General features: G+C 42.3%; 2 protein-coding genes and 1 pseudogene across 2 annotated transcripts in view; 1 reads left to right on the top strand and 2 right to left on the bottom strand.

Moving 5' to 3' along the window:
• LOC119912601 (zinc finger protein 2-like) overlaps positions 1 to 27,628 on the top strand; it is a 746,717-nt gene that overhangs the window by 511,655 nt on the left and 207,434 nt on the right. The gene's annotated exons all lie outside the window — the stretch shown is intronic.
• On the bottom strand, positions 544 to 7,037 carry LOC119913332 (zinc finger protein 239-like). Its single transcript, XM_038732739.1, has 2 exons — positions 7,029 to 7,037; positions 544 to 2,349 (listed from the first exon to the last, which is right to left on the bottom strand). The coding sequence occupies exons 1-2, from the start codon at positions 7,035 to 7,037 to the stop codon at positions 1,648 to 1,650; spliced, it is 711 nt and encodes a 236-aa protein (XP_038588667.1). The 3' UTR covers positions 544 to 1,647.
• Positions 13,148 to 17,027, bottom strand: LOC119912606 (annotated as a pseudogene).

The raw sequence follows: 27,628 nt of genomic DNA, 5'->3' as shown, positions 1-27,628 counted from the left end.
ATTTAACTCCTCTATGAAAGACTTGGGGCAGGTGAGGAGATTTAAAAAGCTACTGAAGCATTTCTGACTGTGTTTCCTGTCTGCAGGCCTGGACCTGAGTCCACTGAGATCTGCTCTCCACACACGTGGTTTATATTTAGTTTCATCCACTCTACATTACTGAGGTCATTAACTTGACTTGGTTTTCTAATCTCTCCACCGTTTACCGTCAGCAGACTGACTTTATCATTGAGAATACCTGTACATGTGTGTTTTTAATGGTTTGATTTGTTTCCTTTCAGTATCTGCTGCTGTAAAACAACATCTGCTCAGTGAAACTAAAGCCAAACTGACTTTTATGGGTCTGTTTAGATTCTCACAGCACTTTGATGAGGGTCAGGAAACATGGTGGTCTGCTTAAATTAACAGTGACTGCACCAACAGACCATCTGCTTGTTCCTTGTGCTTATTTGTCACATTTTCTAAAGCCATAACAAATATTCTTGAGTGGAAACAGTTCATTGAACGTCCAGTTTCAAATGATGAGTCAAAGCTTCTCTTTGTGTTGACTAATTTAATGAGAATATTGAAAAGGACTCGAGTCTCAAGTCTCCAGCTCAAATTATTACAGCACCAACCCTGGCAGGATGCAAGTTAAACAGAACACATTTACTGACAGAACAGAAAGCAAACCGCTGTTAAAATGAAGACAAATAATATTTGATTCATTCAGACTTTCACAACAACAAAGGTTTGTTCAGACTGAACACAAATGTGGTCTGTGGTGGTTTTGTAGTCCCTGTTGATTCAGCGCCTCTTCCTCCTCACTACACACTGGATCAAACCACAGCAGTTAAACCCAGAGGCATCTAGGATCTAATTAGTTTGAAGTGTACCGAGTTGGTCGGATGTTGACCTCAGAACTCAGCAGAAACTCCACTTCTTTAGTCTTTTCATTTGTGAAAGACAAAGCTGAATTTTTCAGACTTGAGCAGACACGTCTTCACCTCAGCTGGTGCCGTCTTTAACGAATCTGCGACTCTTTGCTTCGACTAGAATTGGCTTTGCTTTCAGTCTGAACAAACCTCAACAGATTCCTGACGGCTTTCCTCTACTCGTTGCAGTTGCCTTTCTCTTCATATCACTTAGAAATGGACTTTGAATGAAATTATCTTTTTGGCAGCATCAACTCTCCACTGGATGCCGGATATGCGGCGGAGACTGTGTCCACTATTTTAGCCCACTCTCTATCAGTAATCTCCCCAGTTATAGACTTTTCAAATGTTATCGACCGAATGGATCACATTCTGATTGTGAAACAAGTCATTACACTTGGGTTGTGAAAAATAAGCTACAAGAATAAAGAGATAATTCATTCAACTCATTTACTTTGAAGATACTAGTACATTTTTTTGAAAACCCAAGTGGATCGGGAAACATGGTTCTTCAGCAGAGGGGTGAGGGTGGGTGGCATATCCTCATAGCTACAGTGTGTGACACAGCGAGATGTTGGGGGGTGGGGGTGGGGGTGGGGCAGGACAGGCTGTAGTTATAGCCATGATAACATATCAAGAATACAAACTTACTGAAGCTGAAAATATATAAACACAGCTATGAGGGCCTGAAGAGGAGGCATGAGGAAATTGATAGTCTGGCTCTGAAAAATGTTCAAAATGAAGCAGCGTGACTGCAGGAGTGGTGTTTAAGGTGATTACTCTGAGAAAAACCTTTCCCACATTGGTCACACCAGTACGGTTTCTCTCCAGTGTGAACACGTTGGTGGACTATTAGTTTACCTGATCTAGTAAAAGCTTTCCCACACTGGTCACAGCTGTACGGTTTCTCTCCAGTGTGAACACGTTGGTGGATTATTAGTTTACAAGATTTAGTGAAAGTTTTCCCACACTTTTCACACCAGTAAGGTTTTTCTCCACTATGAACACGGTGGTGGATTTTTAGGTCACCTGATCTAGGGAAAGCTTTCCCACATTGGTGACAGCTGTACGGTTTCTCTCCAGTGTGAATACGTTGGTGGATTTTTCGTTTATGTGATGTAATGAAAGTTTTCCCACATTGGTCACACCAGTACGGTTTCTCTCCACTGTGAACGCGCTGGTGGACTCGTAGTGCACCTGATGTAGTGAATGTTTTTCCACATTGATCACAGCTGTACGGTTTCTCTCCAGTGTGAACACTTTGGTGGACTTTAAGTTCACCTGATCTAGTAAAAGCTTTCCCACACTGGTCACAGCTGTACGGTTTCTCTCCAGTGTGAGCTCTCTGATGAATCTTTAAAGATCCAGATGTTGAGTAGGATTTGTCACAGTGCTGACAGTGGTGACGTTTGAGTCCATCTCTTCCTCTCCGTTTCTATAGAAACAGACAGACATACAGAGAGATAAACAGAAATGAGATGTCACGTGTGGAACATTTAGCCGGAAACTATTCATCGTCAATCTTGATTGCTTAACTTAAGTTTAATCGAGTCAACTTGAGTTAAGCATCGAGTCCACTCAGGAGACCCAAAACAAGATAGTATTAACCATACATCATGATTGCTAATTGAGGTGAAAGCTAGATGAACGATAAGGCACAATTCTTAGTTGTAAATGTAGAATTGTTGTTGTGTTTTTTGTTGTTTGTCTGACTGGTTAGAGTATACGAGTTACCAAGCTGATCCTGGTACCAGGGGGCACTGTATCTGATTACTTGATGATAAGGCTGGACGATATGGCCAAAAATGTCACAATAAAAAGTTTTATATCTTTCTATATTGATAATTATCATGATAAGTATCAAATCAGGGCTGAAGCTAACAATGATTTTTGTACTTGGAAACTTCTACAGATTCAATGATGTATCGTGTAAGAAGTACTTTAGCTTGACAACGCTTTTATCTCTTCCTACACTTTGCAAACAGCGCCATCATAATCATGTCGTGTTCACACAGTTTAAGCGCAATGTGCGAATGAGTAATAAATGTCCCTAGCTATATAGTTATATGGATTAAACGAAGCGTTGATGCAAAGAATGTGTCGATGCATTTTAGTAATCAAATTAATCGATAAATCCTTTCAGCCCTATCTAATCGTTATTTCTTTACAGTTCAAAGGCTGCTTTTTGCTCCCGAGAGAAAGTCGAAGAAACGTGATGGTTAATTGTACTTTAAACTTTTCTTTATGGTCAACAGCTGAGGCCAAGCAGTGGATCACTAAGCAAATCTGAGGAAAGGCAAGTTTAATTTGTATAGCACAATTTAACAACAAGGTAATTCAAAGTGCTTTACATAAAACATAAAAGCAACAGGGAAATATGTAGTCTAAAAGCTTAAGTTTAAAAGCAACATAAAATAATAAAAGTTACAGTGTTATAATCAAGGTTAAAAGAGTTAAATGGAAAATAATAAAAATCTAAAAACAACAGGACAGTAAAAGTTATAGTGCAGTGTAAGTTAATAAAAAGAAAAATCTTAAAGATTTAATTAAAAGCAATGGTAAAAGAAATAGTCTTCAGTCCTAATTTAAAAGAACTGACTGTTTCAGCAGACCTGCCGTTATCTGGGAGTTTGTTCCAGATATACAGAGCATAATAACTGAACGCTGCTTCTCCTTGTTTAGTTTTGACTCTGGGGACAGAAAGCAGACCTGATCCCAGACGACCTGAGAGGTCTGGATGGTTCGTAACGAAGCAGAAGATCAGAAATGTATTTTGGCCCTAAACCATTTAGTGCTTTATAAACTAACAGCAGGATTTTGAAATCAATTCTTTGACATACAGGAAGCCAATGTAAAGACCTCAGAACTGGAGTGATGTGATCCACCTTTTTGGTCTTAGTGAGGACTCGAGCAACAGCGTTCTGAATCAGCTGCAGCTGTCTGATGGATTTCTTAGGGAGCCCTGTAAGGACACTGTTACAGTAGTCAAGTCGACTGAAGATAAATGCATGAATAAGCTTTTCCAGGTCCTGCTGAGACATAAGTCCTTTAATCCTTGATATATTCTTCAGGTGATAGTAGGCTGACTTTGTAATTGTCTTAATGTGGCTCCTCAAATTCAGGTCTGAGTCCATGACTACACCAGATTTCTGGCTTGATTTGTGGTTCTTAACATTACAGATTGAAGTCGAGCACTGACTTTCAATCGTTCCTCCAAAAACAATAACTTCAGTTTTATCCTTGTTTAATTTCAGAAAATTCTGGCACATCCAATCGTTGACCTGCTCAATACAGTCACTCAGCGCCTGTATGGGATCATAGTCCCCTGGTGAAATGGTTATGTAAATCTGTGTGTCATCTGCATAATTATGGTAACATATTTTGTTGTTCTTCTATAATCGGAGTCAGTGGAAGCATGTAAATGTTAAACAAAAGAGGTCCCAGAATGGACCCTTGGGGAACTCCACATGTAATTTTTGTCAGCTCAGATGTGTGATTACCTATAGACACAAAGTTGTCCCTGTCTAAGTAGGATTCAAGCCATTTTAGCACTGTGCCAGAAAGTCCAACCCAGTCTGTCTAGTAATATGTTGTGGTCGACCGTGTCGAATGCAGCACTGAGAACCAATAATGCTAAGACTTGAGCAGACACGTCTTCACCTCAGCTGGCGCCGTCTTTAACGAATCTGCGACTCTTTGCTTCAACTAGAATTGGCTAGAATTATTGCCACGGTCAGTATTTAAATGGATTTCATTGAAGACCTTAACAAGAGCTGTCTGTGTGCTGTGGTGTGGTCAAAACCCTGACTGGAAGACATCAAAACAGTTATTTAGTGCCAAGAAGCTGTTGAAAAACAGCCTTTTCAATGATTTTACTTAAAAATGGGAGATTTGATATGGGCCTATAATTGCTCATTAGTGAACTGTCTAGATTGCTCTTTTTTAAGAGTGGCTTAATAACTGCAGTTTTCAGGGCCTGTGGGAAAAAACCTGAGAGGAGAGACACGTTGACAATTTGTAGTAAATCTGAGGCCATGCATTTAGAAACATTTTTGAAAAAACCTGTTGGCAGAATATCAAGGCAGCATGAGGAGGATTTCAGATGTTGTATTATGTCCTCCAGGTTTTTATGGTTAATAGAATCAAATTGTCTCATGCTATATGAATTGCTTTTGAGTGGACACAGGGACAAGACATATCCTGTTACTGACATGGAGGCACTGATTGCTTGTCTAATTGTTTGAATTTTGTCTGTGAAGAAGGAGGCAAATTCATTGCAGGCCCTGGTGGATAGAAGTTCAGAGGCTACAGACACAGGAGGGTTGGTTAGCGTGTGACCCTTATTGTGCGTGGGCTCCGTCACATGTTGGGTCAGTCCATAATTAGAACATTATAACAAGAACACAACACAGTTCTTTAGTCCCTCTGTCTTGGGGGTCGTCAACATGGATGTTAAAATCACCAACAATAACTACACAGTCAAAGTCAATACAGATTATAGACAGCAGTTCACCAAAGTCATCAAAAAAGTTTGCACAGTATTTAGGGGGCCTGTAGATATTTAGAAAAATAGCTCGAGAAGAGGAATTCAGCTGAAAAGCCACATATTCAAAAGAAGCAAAATTCCCATAAGACATCTTTTGGAATTGGAGGGAGTCATTAAACAAAATGGCAACTCCACTTCCTCTCTTATGCACTCTAGCTTCACTATAAAACTGAAGTTGGGAGGGGTAGACTCGATAAGGACAACTGCACTGTTATCTTGGTCCAACCAAGTTTCAGTTAAAAACATGAAATTAAGATTGTGAGTGATTATACAATCAGTAATTAAAAATGTTTTTCCTGCCAAAGACCTAACATTTAACAAAGCTAATTTTAGTGTGTTGAAAACATTATCTGGCCCACTTTTTTCGACAGGCTGCGGCTGACGAGGAACTAATGCTAAACGTGTTGTTGAGTGCTTCCTGTTTCTGAACACATTCACCATGCTTTTTCTGTTCTGGATGGAGAAGACTACCAGGAGTAAATTTGGTCCCAGCTCTAACCAGGTCTTCCATGTGATCAGTGAAGTCCAACAGGGGGGAGAGGGGAGAAAGGGTGTCTGAAGATGGGGATTGGGGGGGGTAAAGATGTTGAATCCTCACTGTTGGTTTTCATTGAGGGAGGTGGTGGCTCTTCCTCTTGGCTCAGTTGTCTCCCGTGATCAGAGCTCTCTTCTGGGGGGGGGGGGGTAAAAGTTTTCAATGAAATGCACTGAATAGACAGTACAGGCCGTTGAGAGCCACATGTTCTATGCCATCAATCTGCTGAATCTCTCAGCTCCTCTTCGGATTGGAGGTATAGGGCCACTGATAAACACCTCAGCATTCAAAGAGCTGACCGTGTTCAACAGATTATTATATTATATATAAGTCCTCTTTCAACACTTCAGACTGTTGCTTCACAACATCATTGGCCCCGATGTGCAGTATGATGTTTTTCACAGTAGGATGTTCAGCCACGATATGCAGGATTCTAAAAATAAATCAAACATTTATAGAATATTTATTGAACCTTTGTCGTAAGAAAAAATTTTTTATTTTTTGTTATTGTATAAAATTGTTTTCTTGCCCTGCCCTACTTGATGAATATACGGAATAATCGGTACAATACTTAATTACTAAAATAATCAACAGCTGCAGCCCTAACAGAATGTCGAAGTTTGACTAATGCAATACTCTGTGTGTCCAAAAAAGGGCCTGGGATGGAAAAGACCTCTATTTTTTTATAGAAAGATGGATGCCAATATAAATACAAAACTTCAAAAAGTACAAAGAAATAAAATAGAATAAGATCAATAATTAACAGACAATATATTAAAACCAAGATTAAAAACAACAGACGTCACAGATTTTATTCCATTATGATAATTAACTTAATATTCATGTATCCATTATAGTTAACTTGTAATATTCATCTTAATGTTTTTAAAAGTTCTAACTTAAAATATAGATTTCACATAGTAAGTGATTTTCTGCTGGTCACTTTGAACATAACAGTGTTGGTACAATTCATTTGTATGTATTAATCAATTTGTACATTAAAATCCAAAAGAATCCCAGCCACTAAACTCACCTCCTCCATTGTCACAAAGTCCTATTTCTTTAATTTAAGTTAAATATCAAGTCATATAGCATGTTTACAGGACAGAGCTGTAACCTGACAACCTAATGCTAATCTTACTCCTATTTTAGCTTCATTACACTGGCTCCCAGTATGTTTTAGAATTCTATTGATCACTTTTAAAGCTCTTCATGGCCTCTCGCCTTGTTATGTTTCTGACCTTTTAGTCCCATACGCACCAGCACGTACCTTGAGATCCTCGGGCAGAGGTCTGTTGTCTGTTCCAGAGTCTCGACTGAAAACTAAAGGGGACAGAGCGTTTGCTGTCAGGGCCCCGAGGCTCTGGAACAGCCTGCCCGAGGAAATCAGGTCGGCTGAGTTAGTGAACTCTTTTAAGTCCCTTCTTAAAACATACTTTTATAGGAGAGCTTTTCCCGATCTTATTTGACTTTATTTTATCCCTTTTATTTATTATATTTTACTAATTTTATATTAAATTTTCATGCTCTTATCTTTTTTTTGTATTATTCTTTACACTTGTTAAAGCACTTTGTAACTTGTTTTTGAAAAGTGCTCTACAAATAAGGATTATTATTATTATTATTATTATTATATTATTATTGATAGGATAGCATTTGTATTTTACAATTTTTATTTTCATCTTAAACGTGTATTTTAGTCTTTTCAATGTTTTCATGCTTTCATCTTGTATTGTTTTTGTATTATTGTCTCTTGGGTAAAGTGCTCTACAAATAAAGATTATTATTATTATTATTATTAATCTTTTCCTCTGCTAACTTTCACCATCACTTTCTGCCGCGTTACATGGATGTTGGAAAATAAAGACTCGGGCTGGGGAGATTCGTAAATACGTCGCTGCACATTATGTGCGTCGACGCGTCGCTGCATCCGGTGCACAACTGCTGTCCACGAACACGTGAAACGTCCCGCAGCACTTTGTCTAGACGGCAGCACCGCAAATCGTGTTTACTTTCTACCCCGCTGCTGTCATGGTAACGTAACCTTACACCTCGAGTCTTGTAATGATTGATGTTTCATATTTTCTGTTTATTTAACGGCCACGTATGAGCACAAAACAGCTGAATCTAATTACAGTCTGAGTCCTTTCAGGTGTTTATCATACTGCATTACTTAATATTGGAATGAATCCATGTCAGAAACATTTAAAGTTTTAAGTAAAGTAGCCTAATTAATGTCTGTTATTGTTATTATCACAACACATCAGTGACTTGGAAATTTGTTTCATTTTTTGAGATGTAACAGAGTGATGGTCAATATAACAGTCAGACAGCTATGTGAAGGCCGTACATAACAATAATTTTTTCAAATCAATTAATCTACCTTTTTTTTTGTCAATTTATCTAATGACTAATTTTGCGCATTCTAAAGAAACAACACACAAACTACCGTCAACCTGGACCCTGACAGTCCACCAACCCAAAACCAGAGTGCTCATTTTCCAGACAAGGTCCAGACTAATGACTCTGCTTCACTTTTCACCAGCACTGTTTCCGCTGCGCGCTCCCGACACAACACGGGCTGCACCGCGCATGCGCCGCTCGGGAACTCCCAGAACAAAGAAAAGAGAAACGCTCGTGAGTTTTTCTTTCAGCTTCCTCTCTTCAAGATGAAAACAGGAATCACGGAGACACTTTGGAAATCAAACCACGTCAACACAAACCCTGGAGCGGGTTTTCAGGCTCTGATCTCTAACAACAGAATGAACGGATGATACACGGACCCTCGAGACTCTTCCTCGTGTCTTTAGTCTCGTGATGAAGTCATGAACACTGACCTGAACATCGGTGCTATCAGAGCACGAGGCTGCTGTTTGGCTCCTGCGGTCCGGGTTCTGGTTCTCCATCGTCCTGCAGGTCTCCGCTGTGACTGGTGGATCGTGTTGTCCTGGACTGAGTCTGGATTCTGGTCTCGGAGCTCTTCAGGCTGAGATACAGGAGCGCTGCGGGATCCCGCGGAGTGTTCTCGCGATGTCACGGCGTCTCGCCCCGCCCCTTAGTTACCGTTGCTCAGGCAGCAGATTCACAGCCTGTTTGAAACAAAGCAGCTTCTCTGTAGCTGCTGAAGTTGGTTCAGCGCGTCAGACTGCTGTGATGATTTTACTGAAGTCAGATTTGAATGATCTTTATTGTTATTATCAGGTACAATGACGTGTCGTAATGCTTCTGTTAATGTCATTAAAATAAAACAAATAAATGACAGCAGAACTAGAAAACAGCTGTAAACAGGAACTTTATAAGTTGGAGGCAGCAGCTCAGGAGCCTTAAGGGCCCGTGTCCACCAAAGAGTTTTTTGCCTAGGGTGCGTTTTGGAGGCACAGTGTTTTACATACATACATAATTTCCGTGGAGGCGATGTGCTGCAACTAGCCTCCTTTATTTTATTGAATGTAAAAATGTCACCACAAAGTACGTAGGCCTACTTGCTCAGGCCCTTGCTCTGCACGAAGAGAAGGCTGAAACATGAGAGCACAGACTGTCCCTACGTGGTTCATGAGATTTTGCGGGCGAGAAAACACCTCGCACATCGTTTCGTTCAAGATCGGATGTGCTCAGTGTGCTGTTTGTCCCGCCCCTCCTGCACTGTGATTGGACGGCTGGGTAAAAAGTGACAGTGACGAGCGCAGCGTTTTTCTCAAAGTTGAACAATTTCAACTCTCGGTGACCGGAAAAAAACGCTCAGCGCCTCGTCACGCTGCTGCCGTTTTTACCAGCTTGGAAAAACGTGTCTCTCCCATTGCAATGAATTGAAAAAAGACACTGGCGTCGCTTTGGTGGTCACGGGGCCTAACAGAGGTCCCCGGGTCTGGTGAGTTTGGTTCCTGGATCAAATGTTCACGGTCTTCAGGCTGGAGAATAAATAGGCAACATGAAATTAATCCAACTACATATTTCACACCACTGTGACTGTGACCAGCTTCAAGCTAAAGTTTTCCATAGAAGGGGGTTCCCACAGTTATGTAGATAAAAATGGTTCATTCTAAGGTAATTAAAACATCATGGTTCATAAAGTAAGGTCTTTATACACCACTGAAAACAGTTATGGATATTATTGCATTTCAGTCAATAGATCCACAGAATTATTACACACTGGACCTTTAAAGGTTTGTGACTGCAGGATCTAAACAGGACGTTTCACTTTCATCATGTTACTTTGAAAACAAAAATTCTTCTCTCTTTTTTAAGTCATCTTTGTTGCAAAAAGGGGGTTTACAGTTCAGATGAGACTTACAAAGATACACATAACAGTATACAAACATATACAACACAGACACAATAATATAAAGCTTTGCCAGGGGAAGCTTAGAGGCTATTAGAAAAAGAAAGACGAGCACATGTTGACAGTTTTAACGCCTTTTTGTTGTTGGAGCCAGAAATCAAATTAATTTAAAGCACAACCTCATGGAGAAAAAGAACAACATTAGTTTTTAAAAATTATTTATGAATGTGGAATTTTGCCAACTAATAAATTTATAATAAAGTAAATCTTTTCTTTACTTTCACTTCTATTAAATGAAAACACCTCATTCTCCCACAATAAAGTCTTTATAAACACAGTCAGTGATGAATCTGCCAAAATGTTCTGGTGTGTAAACAGAACCAGGAGAGCTGCAAACAGTTTCTGGATGGTCTTCACAGAAACAACAGTTTGTACTGACGTCTCTTTTGAAGTGAACCATGTAATGATCAGCAGGGTGAACTACTTTCATCTGTCTGATCTCTGATCAGCTGATGACGTCATCATCCAATCCCTCCTCAACCTGGGTGGGCGGGGTCATCACCATGGAGACAGGCAGGTCATTTCCTGCAGTCAGAGCAGGTTAGAAAGAAAAAATTAGCTTCTGTTAGAGACAACTGTCAATCATCAACACCAGAGAGAGACTGATGATTGATTGATTGATTGATTGTGAGGTCAGTGAATGATTCATGGTGCTTTCAGACCAAAAGCGAAATGAGTTTACATACAAAGTCAATGCAAAGACGAGTTGAGATTATCCGTACGTCACTGACAGCTTCAGAGCGTTGTGTGGAGAGGGCCAGGCAGAGCTGGCGATTGAAAATCTGCAGGCCGGCTGAGAGCTGCTAAACTTTGGCTAGAGGAGCAGGGAGCAGCGCTGCAACCTCTGGACAAATAAACACCCGTAGTCGGACTGGACTTTGCTTGCAACTACGCCGTTTGCTCGAGGGAGGAGCTCGGAGTAAACTGCTTTTATTAAATTAGCTTTTTACTTTAGATTTTAGGATTACAACGTTGATTTATCTTCACTCGAGCTTCTCAGCAGCTAGCTTCCGTGCACATCCGGTTCCAGTGTTGTTAGCGTTGTTTGGCACAACTTCATATTTATATAAAAACCGGAGAAAACTGGACATTGCTGGGAGAAAAGAAAGAGAGGAGGTAGAGCTACCTGGTGAGTACAGAAAATGTATGTAACTTTATTCCAGCTATCGTTGTACTTTACTGTGACCAAGTTAGCATAGCATAGCCCTGATCGATCCAAACTCCATTCAGAAAACAAACATTTTAGAAGTGTTACCTGCTTGTTGTCCTGCTGTCTTGCTGACAGACCTAACAAAGCATGAATTCATATGTACATATTCATATATAAAACTGCATCATATTGTAGTTATTTTGGCATCAGTTTGATCTGTTTATTGCTATTTAATCACAACAAAATGTTTACTTTGGGTTCATACAGCTGTAGTAGTGACGGTTTGTGTTTATTCACATTATTGCATTAAATCGCCTTCTCGTGTTGTGTGTGAACACTTGCAGCAAATGTACTCACGCGAGGAAAGCGTTGCGAGGCGAAAATTCGCGTTTGGTCCAAAAGCACAGTCAGAGTGTTACCTGTGGGTCTGCGTCGGTATAAAGACACCATGAGGACAGTGGAGATGCAGTACGGACAGAACACCACCAGGTGGCAGACCAGTCTGAACACAAGCTGGAGGGGGACTGAGGCCGGGGGCGGGGCTACAGAGGTGGGCGGGTCTGTGGTTGTAGGTTTACCTGTCGAGAGAATCCACCTGGTCAGGTGAATCTCTGGATGAAATAAGTCCTGAAATCAAAGGTAACCTCCTCACCTGTGACAGAGATCCAGCTGGATGGAGACTCTCCACGACCTCTGATGTTACACTTGTAGAGGCCTTCATCAGACTTGGTAACATGGTGGATGGTCATGTGACCTGTAGGCTCAGTCCTGATGAGGAAGCCATCTTTATAGAAACCAGCTGGGAGGTTGGAGGGAGGGGTCTCTGTTTTACAGTGCAGAGTGACATCATGTCCCTCCATCACAGGGAGGACAGGACTCTGCAGGATCACTGGTCCACCTCAACACAGAGACAAACTACAGCATTTCATCATTTACACACAGCTTCATCAACACTAACTCCACAGTCTGATCTTACCAGTGACAGTGATGTTGATGGTGTTACTGGCTGCTCCCTCTCTGGACTCACACCAGTAAACTCCACTGTCTGATGGGAAGATGTAGCTGATGTTACAGGAAGAACCTGCTTGTTCTCCCCAGTAGTCACACTGAGTCCTGGTTCCTCTGGTTGTGTTCCTCATCAGCGTCCATCCAGCAGAGCTGTCGTCCTCCTCACAGCTCAGAGAGACAAAGTCTCCATGAAGCACCTGAGAGCTGCTGGGACTCACAGTCAGAGAGGCTGGAGGGTTGACATGACACACTGATGATCTTTAGCATGTTTGTCCAAACTAAATAACCCTTTAAGTGCAACAAAGGAGAAACCCTGAAACCAAAACCTGAACCTGAAGCAGCCTCTGTGATGGTTTCTGTAGTAACTCACAGGAGACTTCCGTATGCACATGGAGTAGCTTTATTTTTCTCCTGGCGGTAGACAACAGTGTTTCTTCTTCACAGTCCTTAACTGCCCTGGCAACAACGTTTATGTCACAGCACCACCTAGTGGTCTAGCTGACTAAACTTCAGTCCTGTCCTACAACATTCCTCCCCCCTCAAGCAAATGCCATGCATCCCACAGGGGAAACAAGAACAAGATAACCCCTCTTTCCTTATACATTCGGTTCAACTTACACCTGCTTATTTACCTTGTTGGTTTTGTTTAATTTTTAGTTTTTTTTTCTGTTTATTATTATATATTTTTTTCTTTTGTCAAGTGCCCCCATTATTAAGTCTTTACTTAGTTAACTGAAAATCCTTAAGGTAACTAGGCAACTTGGTTTCCCTTTTTGACTGTCTCCTCACTAGACTTCCCAGTGCCACGGTCCCTTTGTCTGTCTCTGATTGTCCTGCAGCTTCTATAGCTGCTGGCTTCTCTGACTTCTCACTGACAAGCACCGTCTCTCCCACATCCAGCCATGTCTCTTCCAGGATGGCAGCTGAGCTTTGCTTAGTTGACTCAGCTTGTTGTCCCGCACTGCTTAGCTCTGGTCTCTGATGCTGGGTATGAATCTGGTCCACATGTCTCCGGACGACTCTCCCATCACCTAACAGCACTTTGTAGGATACGGGACCTGTCACTGACTATGATTCCTGGAATCCACTTGGGTCCAAGACTGAAGTTTTGGGTCAGTACTGAGTCACCTGGTTTGAACCAGCGTCCCCTTTCCTTCCTGTCATGATCTCTTATTTGTTTTTCTTGTACCTTGAGGCTGAGGTCTGGGTGAATTAAGTCCAGTGTGCAACGTAGTTTCCTTCCCTGCAGCAGCTCTGCGGGTGACAGGCCTGTTGTAGTGTGAGGAGTTACTCTGTAACTAAACAACACTCTGGCTACCTTGGCTGTTAGTGTGCCTTCTGGGCAGAACATCTTCCCCATAAATTGTCCAGCATAATCTACATGAAGACAACTCCATGGCTTGTCAGGCCAGTCCCAGGGGTGTAATGGAGCAGGTGCAGGAGCATTCTTGTGCTCTTGACAGGTTTCACAACACTTGACAGTATCCTCCACTTCTTTGTCCAGCTTTGGCCACCATACGTAACTCCTGGCCAACGCTTTCATTCTGGATACTCCTGGGTGACCTTGGTGGAGCTGCTTAAGCACATTTTCTTGGCCTGGCTTTGGCATAATGACTCTCGCCCCCCAAAGCACACACCCATTTGGAATACTAAGTTCATGCTTCCTCACTGCATAGGCCGGAAATTCTGTCCCCTTCAGTTCTGATGTCCAGCCTCTGTGCACTATTTCCCGCACTCGTGAGAGTACTGGATCCTTGTCTGTCTATGTCTTCACTTGCTCAGCAGTTACCAGTGTAATGTCGGTGCTCTCCAGCATGAGAACCCTCTCTTCTGTCCTCTCCAGGTCAGGTTTCTCTGGTAACGGCAAGCGGCTCAAGGCATCAGCATTGTTGTGATACTTCCCTTCTTTGTACACGATTGTATATTCATAAGCTCTCAAGGTTACAGCCCATTGTTGGATCCTGGGTGATGCCATTTGTGGTACTGCTTTCATCTCACTGAAAAGTGACAACAATGGTTTGTGATCTTTCACTATAGTGAACTTCAGTCCATAAATGTACTTGTGGAAGCGTTTTATTCCAAACTGCCAGCCCTTCCTTATCCAGTTGAGAGTAGTTCCTCTCTGCAGCATTGAGGGTCCGTGATGTAAATCCAATGAGTCTTTCAGTTCCATCCGATATGCGATGTGACATCACGGCTCCTATTCCATAGGGTGAAGCATCACATGACAACACAATGTCCTTATCTGGGTCATAATGCACCAGTACTCCAGCTGACTGCATCATTTCTTTTGATTTTTCAAATGATGCCCGCTGTGCCTCTCCCCACTGCCACTTTGTCTCTTTCTTCAGTAGTTTGTGCAGTGGAGCCAGTACCGTTGACAGATTTTTCAGGAACTTGTTCTAATAGTTCAAAAGCCCTAAGTATGCCTTTAACTCTGTCACATTTGAAGGTGTGGGTGCCTCTTGTATTGCTTGTACCTTCTCATTGACTGGGTGCAGTCCTGTTGCATCCACTTTGTTTCCCAGGAACATCACTTCCTCAACCATGAACGAGCACTTGGTCCTCTTGAGCCTGAGACCGGCATCCTATAGCCGCTTTAGCACTGTGGAAAGAGTCTGCAGGTGCTCTTGGTCATCTTTTCCTGTCAGCAAGATGTCATCCAAGAAGATGGCCACCCCAGGAATGCCCTGCAGCAGTCCCTCCATGGTTCGCTGAAAAATAGCTGGGCTAGATGACACTCCAAAAGGTAACACTTTGTATGTAAACAAGCCCTTGTGTGTGTTAATGGTCACATAACTTTTTGCTTCCTCATCCAATGGAATTTGGTGGTATGCGTGACTCAGATCTAGTTTAGTGAATTTCTGTCCACCTGACAGCCTGGCAAACAGGTCCTCAATTCTGGGAATTGGATACTGCTCTAGTTTTGATACCTGATTTACTGTCAGTTTGTAGTCTCCACACAGCTGTGCCATCTGGTTTGAGCACCGGAACCACAGGTGCTGCCCACTCAGCATATTTCACTGGTTCGATTAAGTCCTGGGCTACGAGACGGTCCAGTTCAGCCTCCACCCTTCCTCTCATGGCATATGGAACAGGTCTGGCCTTAAAAAACTTGGGGCGGGCATCCTTGTCCACATATATTTTTGCTGGCGGCCCTTTGAATTTCCCCAGCTCTTCCTTAAAGACCTCCACATACTCTCCAAGTACCTCCTCCAAGGTCTCTTCCCTTAAATGGTTGATTTGGGGTTCTGGTTTCCACTCTAAGCCTAACCTCCTAATCCAGTTCCTGCCAACCAGACTAGGGCCTGTTCTTTCCACTACTAGCACAGGTAGCATCGTTTCAGAGTTTTTGTGTTGCACTTTGACCATTGCTGCTCCCAAGACTTTTACTCTCTGTCCTGTGTATGTTTGGAGTCTCACTCTGCAGGGTTGTAGTGCTGGTTCCTCTTCCTGCCTTAATTGTTTGAACACAGAGTGGTTCATTACTGTTACACCACAACCCGAGTCTCTTTCAAACTGCATTTCAGTCTCATCAACTGTCAGTGTCTCTATGAAAGGCTCTTCGGCCTGTATATCTATCTCCTCCACCTTGTACATGACTTCATCCGTGTCGGTGTCATCTTGTCCCTCCTCCCCATGGCTGACATAATTCGCTCCCTGAGTTTTCACTTGCTTACTTGAGTGTTGTCCTCCGTTGCCTTTAGTATTTGAGACACTCGCTGAGCCCTTGGATCTGCACACTCTCTGTATATGGCCAGTCTTACCACACTTCTGACAGGTTTCTTTAACATACAGACAGTCCACCGGCCTGCGCTGTTCATTTCCTCACCGGTAGCAAGCCTTTTGCTGTTGCCGCTGCTTACTGGGGCCTTGCCTTGCAGTCATCTTGTGCACAGCTTGAGGTGCCCTCGCATGTGAGGATGCCGGCTCTGGTGACTGTCTTTCACATCCTTGCTGGCTGTCTCAATAGCCTGGGCCAGCTTCAATGCCTTTGTCAAAAGTCAAATCCGGTTCTGACAACAACCTCCGCTGGATACGGTCATCTCCAATCCCACAAACCAATCTGTCGCGGAGCATTTCTGACAACTTGTCTCCGTAATTGCAATCCTGTGCTAACTTCCTCAGCACCACGACATATTCCATGACTGTTTCTCCCAGCTTTCTGTTCCTCGAATTGAACTTGAAGCGCTGCACAATTTCACTGGGTTTGGGATTAAAATGGTTCTTCAATAACTGAACAAGCTCATCAAATGTCTTGTCACCCGGCTTCGCGGGGCTAACGAGGTTCCTCATAAGACTGTAAGTCTGACTGCCCACTGCACTGAGCAAAACTGCTTTCTGCCGACCGACTTCCGTGATTTCATTAGCTTCAAAAAAATGGTGAAGGACATCACAATATTCCTCCCAACTTTGGGTTTGGCTGTCAAAAGGAGCCGTGCTTCCTACCATTGCCGCTGCCATGTTCTTCCCGTAAGCTGGCTGCACAACTGTCCGGCTCGTGGCTGTGAGCGCAGTAGCTCAACGGGTGATCCTACTGCTCATGCTTCGTCCCTCGAGGCCGCCACTGCAACTTTATCCTCGTCGCCATTTATGTAGTAACTCACAGGAGACTTCCGTATGCACACAGAGTAGCTTTATTTTTCTCCTGGCGGTAGGACTGTGCAGCTATACAACCATTACAGCCACTCGGCGTTACAACGAACAACAGTGTTTCTTCTTCACAGTCCTTAACTGTCCTGGCAACAACGTTTATGTCACAGCACCACCTAGTGGTCTAGCTGACTAAACTTCAGTCCTGTCCTACAACAGTTTCATAACAGCTCGTTCCTTCATTTGCAGACAGTAAAGACTCAAAGATGTTTCATGTTGTAAATCACAGCCTCAGGTTTAAATATGTTCTCTGAGTTCTTGAGCAGTGGAAACATGTTTATGTCTCAAAAACAACTTCAGAAACTTCATGAACCAACGCTGCTTCCTAAAACTTACATTCAGGCAGCGCTGATGTGAAACAGAGAAACAAAAACACCCACATTTTCACATTTTCATCAACGTGATGAAGAAACACTTTTCATCGTCAGCGTGTCTCATTTGTGTTCCCCAAAGAGCCGCCTGCCCAGTTTACTGGTCTGGTGTGGCAACACATAAAAACCCAAATAAACACAAGCCCCGGAATACAGATACAGATCAAACCATGGGTCACAGGAGGGGTGGGGTAATCAGGTCGGCTGAGTCAGTGAACTCTTTTAAGTCCCTTCTTAAAACATACTTTTATAGGAGAGCCTTTCCCGATCTTATTTAACTTTATTTTAACCCTTTTATTTTATTGTATTTTACTAATTTTATATAAATTTTCATGCTCTTATCTTTTTTTGTATTATTCTTTACACTTGTTAAAGCACTTTGTAACTTGTTTTTGAAAAGTGCTCAACAAATAAGGATTATTATTATTATTATTATTATTGGGTGTTTCCGTATTCTTACACCCAAGATCTGCTATCACGGCAGCAGGTGAGCCGCTTGCTTGCTAAAGACGCAGTCTATCAAACAACTCAAACAACCGAAACCAACATCTGCACACCATCTGTGTGTTCAATGCTGCAAGTTTTTAACCGAGTGAAGTCTGTGCGAGTGAATACATGCACATAAGACGATTGCTACGCTCCCCCCATGCCACCATCCATCCCGACGTTTCAATGTTGACATCGTCCGAACCCTAACATAGTGTCTCTGCTGCTCCCTGATAAAATATAGGCTTCCTGCTAATAAAAAATAGAAAAGCCCCCAAGAAAACTGGACTCTGACGGTAACTTTTTTTAACAAGCCAGATAAAAGATAATACCCTGGCAGTGGAAAATAGCTTTGGTTTAATATTTGATTCTTTCTTTCTTTATTATTTATACAGGTTAAATTTACAGAAACGGCGCACATTGATAAACTTTTCTGTAAATGTGCCAGTTTATCCAGCTTGGCTAATGTTCGACTGTAGTTCCTGGGCAGGTGTTATCATAACTAGATAAAATACACTAAAACAGGAACAACAATACTTATGAATATAACAAGATACATTTCACAAAGTCACGAAAAATACTTTAAAACAAGGACAACAATTTAAAAACTTTTGATTACATTAATGTTTAAGATCAGATTTACAAGAAATATTGTCTACTGTGTAAAGGGAATACTGCTGGTAAAAGCACCTTATTTGTTTAAAGTGTTTGCAAACCACACGTAATTGCACTTTTGTGCATATAGCAGTACATTTAAATTAAAAGAGCGCAATGCACTACTTTAGAATTCAAATTAATTTTGCATTCAATCATGATTAATCATGATTTTCTTGCGATTGATTGCAAAATTGAATTATGAATTCTAATCGCAATTAAAAATTTTATCGTTGCCCAGCACTAGTTTAAACGTATAATCAGTGTGTCAGTATGGACATGCTGTCTGCTAACTTTTGCCACACTTCTCTCATCCTGTACCGTGTTGTTGTTTTCATTATGTTGCTGCCTTCAAAATAAAAGCGCATAAGCCGTCTGTCGGAGCTAGATCAAATAAATGACGTGTATTTGATATTATTGGGTAATTTTGATACAACTAATATTCTGTTTGAAAAAAATAAACTGTTTCATAGTAGCTTATTTCAGTTTTGTGCAAGAGAAAAGAAAGGCCTTTGAACACTGGTCTTTTAAGTGGTGGAAGAAGTATTCAGTATTACATGCGCGGCACTGATAAAACTTGCCTCTCCTACGTCCACACCTTGTATATATACAACGGTGAGACCTGGCCACAGGCTCCCATTGTGTCTAAGAGGATTTTAAAGAGCACAAGACACAAAGAGCGATGTCTGTCTCCATCCCCGCTGCAAGGCAAGCACTGACTCCCGGCTCACAATGCCCGTTCTGCGGGCTCCTCACCCCTAATGAGCAGCAGCGTCGGGCGGATAATTTCACTGTTCAGAAGGAGGAGGTGTGGAAGCCCACCCACTCCTTGGATAAAGCCATCAGCCTGCTGCTGCTTGTTGCCAGCCTTCTCTCACCCACTTTGTTCTCTGGCAGGCCTCGGCCCCGCTGGCTCAGCGGCGGGCCCCCAGGGGTCTCAGGGTTGCCTGCTCATGGTCCAACCCTCCGGTGCAGCCACAGTGCCCCTCCAAGCGCCAGTGACAAGTTGGGGGGGGGGTTGTGTGTCAATTGTGCTTGTTCTGCTAGTCTTCCCCCCCCTCAGTAACAGGGGAGAGCGACACGCCTAGCTGTCAGGCTAACCACGCAGGACGATGCTTCCCCTTGCCTGAAGGAGCGTTTAGTATGTGTATGTGACAAAAAATATAAATTCTCATTCTAGGTTCCCACGATGCTTCTCCCCACCGGATTGGCGGGTCATTCCGTCTGCCAGCCTCTCCTGTGGCCGGCACTTTCGACTCGCCATTACTACAGCTGTATGAACCCAAAGTAAACATTTTGCTGTGATTAAATAGCAATAACGGAATAAATTGATGTGCTCCGTATTTGTATAGCGCCTTTCGCTTTCTTTTCTCCCAGCAACGTCCAGTTTTTATATAAAGGCCTTTCTAGTCTTTTCAACCACTCAATGCACTTCTACACTACACCTGCATTCACCATTCACACACATTCATACACTGGCGGAACAGCCTCATTGTCATGTGACTTTCTTGCATGAGTTGGATAGGAAATCACGGCTATATGCTACTTTGCATTAATTTTGTATGTAAACGCACCGCCGCCAACGCTCCCTTCGCTTATGAGTCTGAAAGCACCGTGACGAGGAAAAGTCCTGCATTCAACACTGAATTAAAGTAAAAGTTCAGAAGTATTATAATGTAAAAGTAATGTAAAGCTAAAGTACTCATTGTGCAGAGAGGTATATATGTTTTATAGCAACAGAATACTGATCTGGCCCATATGTGAAGAACCCAGGTGGACACAAGTAAACTAAAGTCCTGAAAAGTGAGTCTGCTGGGATGAAAAGCCTCTCAGGTCCTGTTATTAAGAGACTAACTGATCTGTGAATGTAGAAACATCTTCACTGATCATCCTGATTTCCCAGCTGTGTCCTCAACACTGACTTTTCTGTCAGGGTTTGTGAGACAGTGAGTTTCAGACGCTGGCAGAAGGAGTTTACTCACCTTGGTTTGTTGTGCAGCACAGCAGTGAGGTCAGAACTAAAGAGAAATCACACTCAGGTTGGTTTGAGGTTTTACTGCAGACACAACAACTGTACACATCAGAGAAGATGGAGACCCTGATCCTGCTATTTCAGCCTATTTCTTCAAAATAGCTTTGGAGTATCTTGTTGTCTTGTCCTTTATTTAAGTTGAGCTTTTTATCAATGGTTTTTATTCAAATTTGTCTTATTGATAGACTGAATATAGTTACGGAGGTCCGGACCTCGGTGACCTCACAGCTGGTTACGGCCGTGCCTTTTTAAAGTAGCAGCCTACTGCCATAGTGATCGACGGCTGTGATGCTGCTAGGTGGTTTATTAGAGGCTGGTCCTGTTTGTATGTCCGTGCATTAGCAGGGCGGCCGTGTTTGCTCGTCACATTTCTCTGTAATCTCAGTAACTTCTGACTCTCTCTGTCCTTTATTTCTTGTTTTGGCCTCACTGATCAATAAACTCTTCTGTCTGAAGTTTTCCAGCCAGTTTGATCCTGTATCTCACCTTCATTCTTCTCCAGCTCAGCTCACCTGCTAACTGTGTAGTTACTGAAATGCGGACAGAACAGATCGTACTTACAGATCGGCCAGTGAAGAGATGTTTGTTCCATCGTACCACTTGGTGATGTGAGATCACACTTTGTGTTTTTTCTCTCTGAGCAGTTCAAACCACAGTTTCCTGTTTCTACTTTACTGTCCGGTTTCTTCTGCTGCAGTCGGCAGGAAACTTACTGACGCTATTAGTTTATAACAGCAGAGATGGACATTGTTGATTATGATGAAATGTTGTTTTCTAGCTCCCATGGCACAGCTCCATCCCCTGCAGATCCAGGCTGCGTTACCTGTAGGATTACAAGCGCAGCCAATAGTGGCTCTGCTTTTAGGTCTGACTCACTATTTCGTCCTTGGGTGTGAAACAAGCTTTTTTTATGCGTGTTTTACTGTCCTATGTTTGAAATACAGACCCCTCCAAAAGTATTGGAACGGTAAGGCAAATTCCTTTGTTTTTGTTGTTCACTGAAGACATTTGGGTTCAAGATCAAAAGATGAGTCTGAGACAAGAGTTCAGAATGTCAGCTCTCCTTTCCTGGTATTCACATCTAGATGCGTTAAACAACTCAGGACATACCACCCTTTGTTTGAACCCACCCATTTTCAACTGAAGACCAGAGAGCTGTCTATGGGAGAAAGCAAGCCATTGTCAAGCTGAGAAAAGAAGGAAAATCAACCAGAGCCATTGGACAAACATTGTGCAGAGCAAGCACAACAATTTGGAATGTCCTGAAAAAGACAGAAACTACTGGTGTACTGAGCAACAGACGTCCAACAGGTCGGCCAAGGAAAACAACAGTAGCTGATGACAGAAATATCGGGAGAGCTTTGAAGAAAACCCCCAAAACATCAGTAAATGACATCAATGACCTCCACAGTGCAGGGTGAAGGTATCACAATCCACTGTTGGAAGAAGACTCAGAGAGCAGAAATATAGAGGCCACACCACAAGATGCAAACCATTCATCAGCAGGAAGAATCGGAAGGCCAGACAGAAATTTGCAAAGAAGTACAGAGATGAGCCGCAAAAGTTCTGCAACACAATCTTATGGACTGAGGCCATAGTGATGGAAAAGTGTGGAGAAAGAAAAGAACTGCTTATGATCCGAAGCATACAAGCTCATCTGTGAAGCATGCTGGAGGTATTGTCATGGCTTGGGCGTGCATGGCTGCTTCTATATCAGGCTCATTAATATTTATTGCTGATGTAACTGATGATAGTAGCAGCAGAATGAATTCAGAAGTGAAACATTTTGTCTTTCAATTTACTGAGAAATGCATTGAAACTTATCGGGAGGAAGTTTATCATGCAGAAGGACAATGACCCAATGCACACTGCGAACAAAACAAAGGACTTCATCAGGGGAAAAAGTGGAAGGTTTTAGACTGACCAAGTCAGTCACCTGACCTTAAACCAACAGAGCTGCATTTCACCTCCTTAAGAGGAGACTGAAGGGAGAAACACCCAGAAACAAACAGGAAGTGAAAGAAGCTGCGGTAAAAGCCTGGAATCGCATCACAAATGAAGAATGCAACAGTTTGGTGATGTCGATGGGTCGCAGGCTTGAGGCAGTTATTGCAAGCAAGGGTTATGCCACCAAATATTAAATGTTATTTACTTTAAGGTTATTTGTTCCATTACTTTTTCTCACCTAAGAATGCTGTGGTATAATACAAACGTGATATGTCCTAAGTTGTTCAACACATCTAGATGTGAATACCAGGAAATAAAAGCTGACATTCTGAACTCTTGTCTTTTGATCTTAAACCCAAATTTCTTCAGTGACTACAAAAACAAAGGAATTTGCCTTACTGTTCCAATAGAGGGGCTTTTGGGAATTCAACAGACCGGGGTCAGACCTGGAGGATGTCAGAAGGCCCATTCTTTGTTCTACCAGACTGTCCTGGTCCCAACAAAAAGGTGATGATGATGGTGGAAGGAATAAAAGATTTGAAGTAACGATTACAATATGTATGGATACATGTATGTATGATTGCTTTTATTTTATTATATTTTTATGTTTATATCTGTGGGTAAATGCTTATGTGTAGCCTACATTTAGGAAACATCTACATATTTACTTAATTTATTACAGCCACTTAATACCGAATGTTAAGTTGGTTAGAATATAGCAAATTTATATTTACATTTACTCATTTATCCAAAAGACTTACACTCATACAATCATTAACAGAGCATAAAATACACCACGAGATCTACAACTGACAACACATAAAAGCAGCAATAAATGCTAATTGCACATATCGCATCAATGTGGTAAATACCTCAGGAAAGAAGGTCACTGAGTAATGGAGTGATATGAGTCCTTTTTGGGCTGATCAAAAAACAGACGCACTGCTGCGTTCTGAACCATTTGTAGGGGCTTCATCACACAAGCTGGAAGAGCTGCTAGGAGGGCATTGCAATAGCCAAGGCGAGAGATAACCATGGCCTGTACCAGAAGCTGGGTGGTGTACTGAGTGAGGTAGGAGCCTGACATAATAAATATCATGAATTAATGTAGTTTAGGCTCTGACCTGCAGACCACTGCTGACCGTCAGCAGTGGTCTGCAGGTCAGCAGTGTTTTGCATTACTGGAATTAGTTTAGTTTACTTGTGTGCACTTTTTATTTACTAGGTGAAAATCACGTGCACACCTTTAACTCATCCCACAATCAATTTGTACCTAACTTTCCACCAAATCGTTCTCCTACATGGTACTTACGCTACGACCATCATTGTAGTATCTACTAGTTTTGTTGCTCTTTGTGTTGCTTGCCTTGGATTTGACTCTGCTTTTGCTTGTGCCTCATGAGTGTACTGCCTGCTGTGGATTCCATTCAACCTAATACTCTAACTGCCCGTCATTACCTGTGTGGTTTCCTCCTCACATTTAGGTTTTTTGTAATAAATCTGATTTATCTATTATTTCCCTCATCTGTGTCCTGCTTTTGGGTCTCTTGGATCACAAGTTATAACCCTGAACTACGTAACATTTTAGGCTAACTCTCTCTCTCTCTCTCTCTCTCACCCCAACCGGTCGAGGCAGATGGTCGCCCACCGTGAGCCATGGTTCTGCTCGAGGTTTCTGCCTCTTAAAAGGAAGTTTTTCCTTGCCTCTGTCGCCTAGTGCTTGCTCTTGGTGGGAACTGTTGGGCTTCTGTAAATATCATCATAGAGTACGGTCTAGACCTGCTCTTTTATGAAAAGCGCTGTGAGATAACTGTTGTTGTGATTTGGCGCTATATAAATAAAATTGAATTGAATTAAAATTGAATTGAATTTATTACTGCTATGCTGACGTGTAGACCACTACTGACCTCAGAATCAGCTGCCCTGCCAATCTCCTGCTTCTCTCTCTCTCTCCTAAAATATCTTCATATCCATCTGGTCAATGAATGGAAGGATGTACAACAATTAACAGGGACTCTGTGACCTTTGGTTTTCACTGACAACATTATGTGGGGACTGATGAGATGAGCAGCTAGAGATCGGGAATATTAATGCGATCACATGATCAACACTAGTGTTTTCCTTTACCTCAAGTAAACGCAGCTAAAGTTCAGCAAGTAACTAACAATAACTTACAGTTTCACTTTGTATCACTCACTATGCTGACCCAATCTTCCTTCACCATGTCTGTGTGTCTCTGTTTGTGTGTGTGTGTAGTAATGTTGCTCGGCAACTCGGCAGAGCATCGATGAAACGCGACCTCCCTCAGGGTCCTAGTGCCCGACCACAGTAGGGATTTAAATTGTGAAGCAGAGGAAACAACCAGAAGGATTATTTTAAGCCAATAAGTACGATTTACATTTTGATTATTCTATAGTATTTATTTGTCTTTGTTGAGTACATGTCTACACTGTCAAATTTTTCTTATTATTATTTGGAGGGGCTTTGGACCATGTTGGGATAGCTTCACCCCCCTAAAATAGGCCTAACGATGTCCATGGTAACCAGGAAGACGACCCACACGGAGACTCAGAGACAGAGCTGGTGCAGTATGCAGATTTAATGAACAAATCAAAGTTACAACAAATTTACAGGATGTGAGGGAAGGCAAAGGCCAAAACCAGAGGAGGGCGGTTCAACAGGTAAACAAATCCAATCAGCAGGCCACTGGTCCAGAAAAGCTAAACAGTGATGCTGGGAAAAGGCTGGAACGCTGGACACATGGGACAGGAAGGCTGCAGGCCCACAAACCTGAGCCTGATCATCTGGAGTCCAGGCTGAGATGCAGACTGAAGAGAAGTCTGGAGGCTAGAGGGGTGAAGGCTGGGCAGACAGTCACACAAGGGCAGGAAGTGAAGCAGAGGGGAGTATTTCAAAATAAAACAGGAAACAAAGAAAAACCTAACCAAGGGATCAGGAGCTGGAGACAGAGAGGAACTGAGGAGCAGATACTCACAGTGGTGACTGACTCCGTATTAACATCCTTTTTATTTGTCACCCGTCTGTGTAGTTACACATTCAATAGTTCTGACATTTTGAGGCCGATAAGCAAAAAAATACATGCATCACAAAAGGATTCCGTATATTCAATATATCTGGAGATGAACCAGCATTTAGACCAATGTTTTATTTCTACAAGCACCGCTGATGTAAACGAAGAAAGACCAAATATAACTGGAGGGGATTTGTCAGGAAGCTGGATGACCACAAAGCTACTTCACACATTTAACCACCAGCCAAAGATGAGCACACTATAGTGAGAAACCACCAGCTTCACACCCCAGTCGGAGGAAGCTGCTGTTGTGGTTTGATGTGCAGAGTGTCACGATCTGGCTCTTGGACCGTGACAAATATGGAGACACACCACATTCAAAGTATAACAAAGTAAATAATTTTTAACAAAATATAATCACTGAATTCAAATAAAACATAAAACAAAGCATGTTGCCTGTAAATCAGTTAAATCAGTAGTAAAAGGTGTGAGCGAGTGAAAGTACGGTGTTGTGTGAACTGTAGGAATAAAACAACGGAGAACTCAAAATGGCCTCAGAACATCCGTGAAAGGGGAAAGAAGAGAGCGAGGCAATGCATTACTGCCAGGCTTGAATAATCAGCACACACTGGGGCCCACAGGTGTTCACAATTTACCTAATGAATGTAAGCACAAGAAAGACACACAAGACAGCCCCACATCACAAGAGTGAAAGAACTCCAAAGTTATCAATCAGGTCAGTTTGAGCTGCAGAAACGTATCTTTGGTCTTCTGCCACCACACCGTTCCCTTCCCCGGTCCCCTGCCTCCCTCACCTCTCCTCTCCACTTCACCAGCCCCTTAGTACTCCATGTCCTCCTTCCCTGGTGTCAAAACACAAAGACATGTGAGCTAACAGACACATTAGAAAGTTCAGTAACAAATCAAAGCTGCTCGTTCAGCCACTAAACGTCAGTGATTTCCTGTCAGAGCACAGCAGCATCCAGAGAGAGTAAAACAATGAAGGAAAGAGCAGAAGATGGAGGAACAGCAGCACTCTGTTCTCTTTATTCTTCATCTTTATTGGTCTGTCTGCTTAATGAGCAGCAGGTGGCGCTCAAACACAGTCTGACTCTTCAACAAAACCTCTGGAAGCTGTTAGACTCTGAAGGACTGAGTGAAAGTCTGGAGGTTTCTTTTGACCCCAAACAGACTCAGAGCCAAAGAGTGGGCTTTTGTTTTCCACAAGTGATGCAGTTCATTAGAAAACATGATATTTAATAAGGAATGTGAGAGTGAGAAGACGATAAAGAGGTTTTCCACCTTTAAATCAGCTTCCACCGCTTGTTTTGGTGCTGCTGCACAGACGACATCAGAATCTGAAGTAGAAGTTAAAGGTTTGTGACTGCAGGATCAAAACAGGACGTTTCACTTTCATCATGCTCCTTTGAAAACACAACTTTTCTCTCTTTGATTTCTGATCAGATCGGAAGTGACGGTCTGTGGTGACAGCGGTGATGAGGTCATCATGAACATCATCCAATCCCTCAGCCTGGCTCGGCGGGGTCATCATCAAATGTAAAACAGGTAAATGGTCTGTGCTTCAATCAATAACAGAAAAAATATTGTTGAGTGGAAACAGTTCATTGAACGTCCAGTTTCAAATGATGAGTCAAAGCTTCTCTTTGAGTCGACTAATTTAATGAGAATATTGAAAAGACTTGAGTCTCAAGTCTCCTGCTCAGATTATTACAGCACCAACCCTGGCAGGATGCAAGTTAAACAGAAAGCACACATTTACTGACAGAACAGAAAGCAAACAGCTGTTAAAATGGAGTCAGATAATGAAGACACGATAATATTTGATTCAGTCAGACTTTCACAACAACAAAGGTTTGTTCAGACTGAACACAAATGTGGTCTGTAGTGGTTTTGTAGTCCCCGTTTATTCGGCGCCTCTTCCTCTTCACTGGATCAAACCAC

The sequence above is a fragment of the Micropterus salmoides genome, unplaced genomic scaffold (assembly GCF_014851395.1).
Source record: "Micropterus salmoides isolate LMB-PRFRI ecotype aquatic unplaced genomic scaffold, ASM1485139v1 Ms_hic_scaffold_2, whole genome shotgun sequence".
NCBI classification, from domain to species: Eukaryota; Metazoa; Chordata; class Actinopteri; order Centrarchiformes; family Centrarchidae; genus Micropterus; species Micropterus salmoides.
This window is presented reverse-complemented; position numbering and strand designations above follow the sequence as displayed.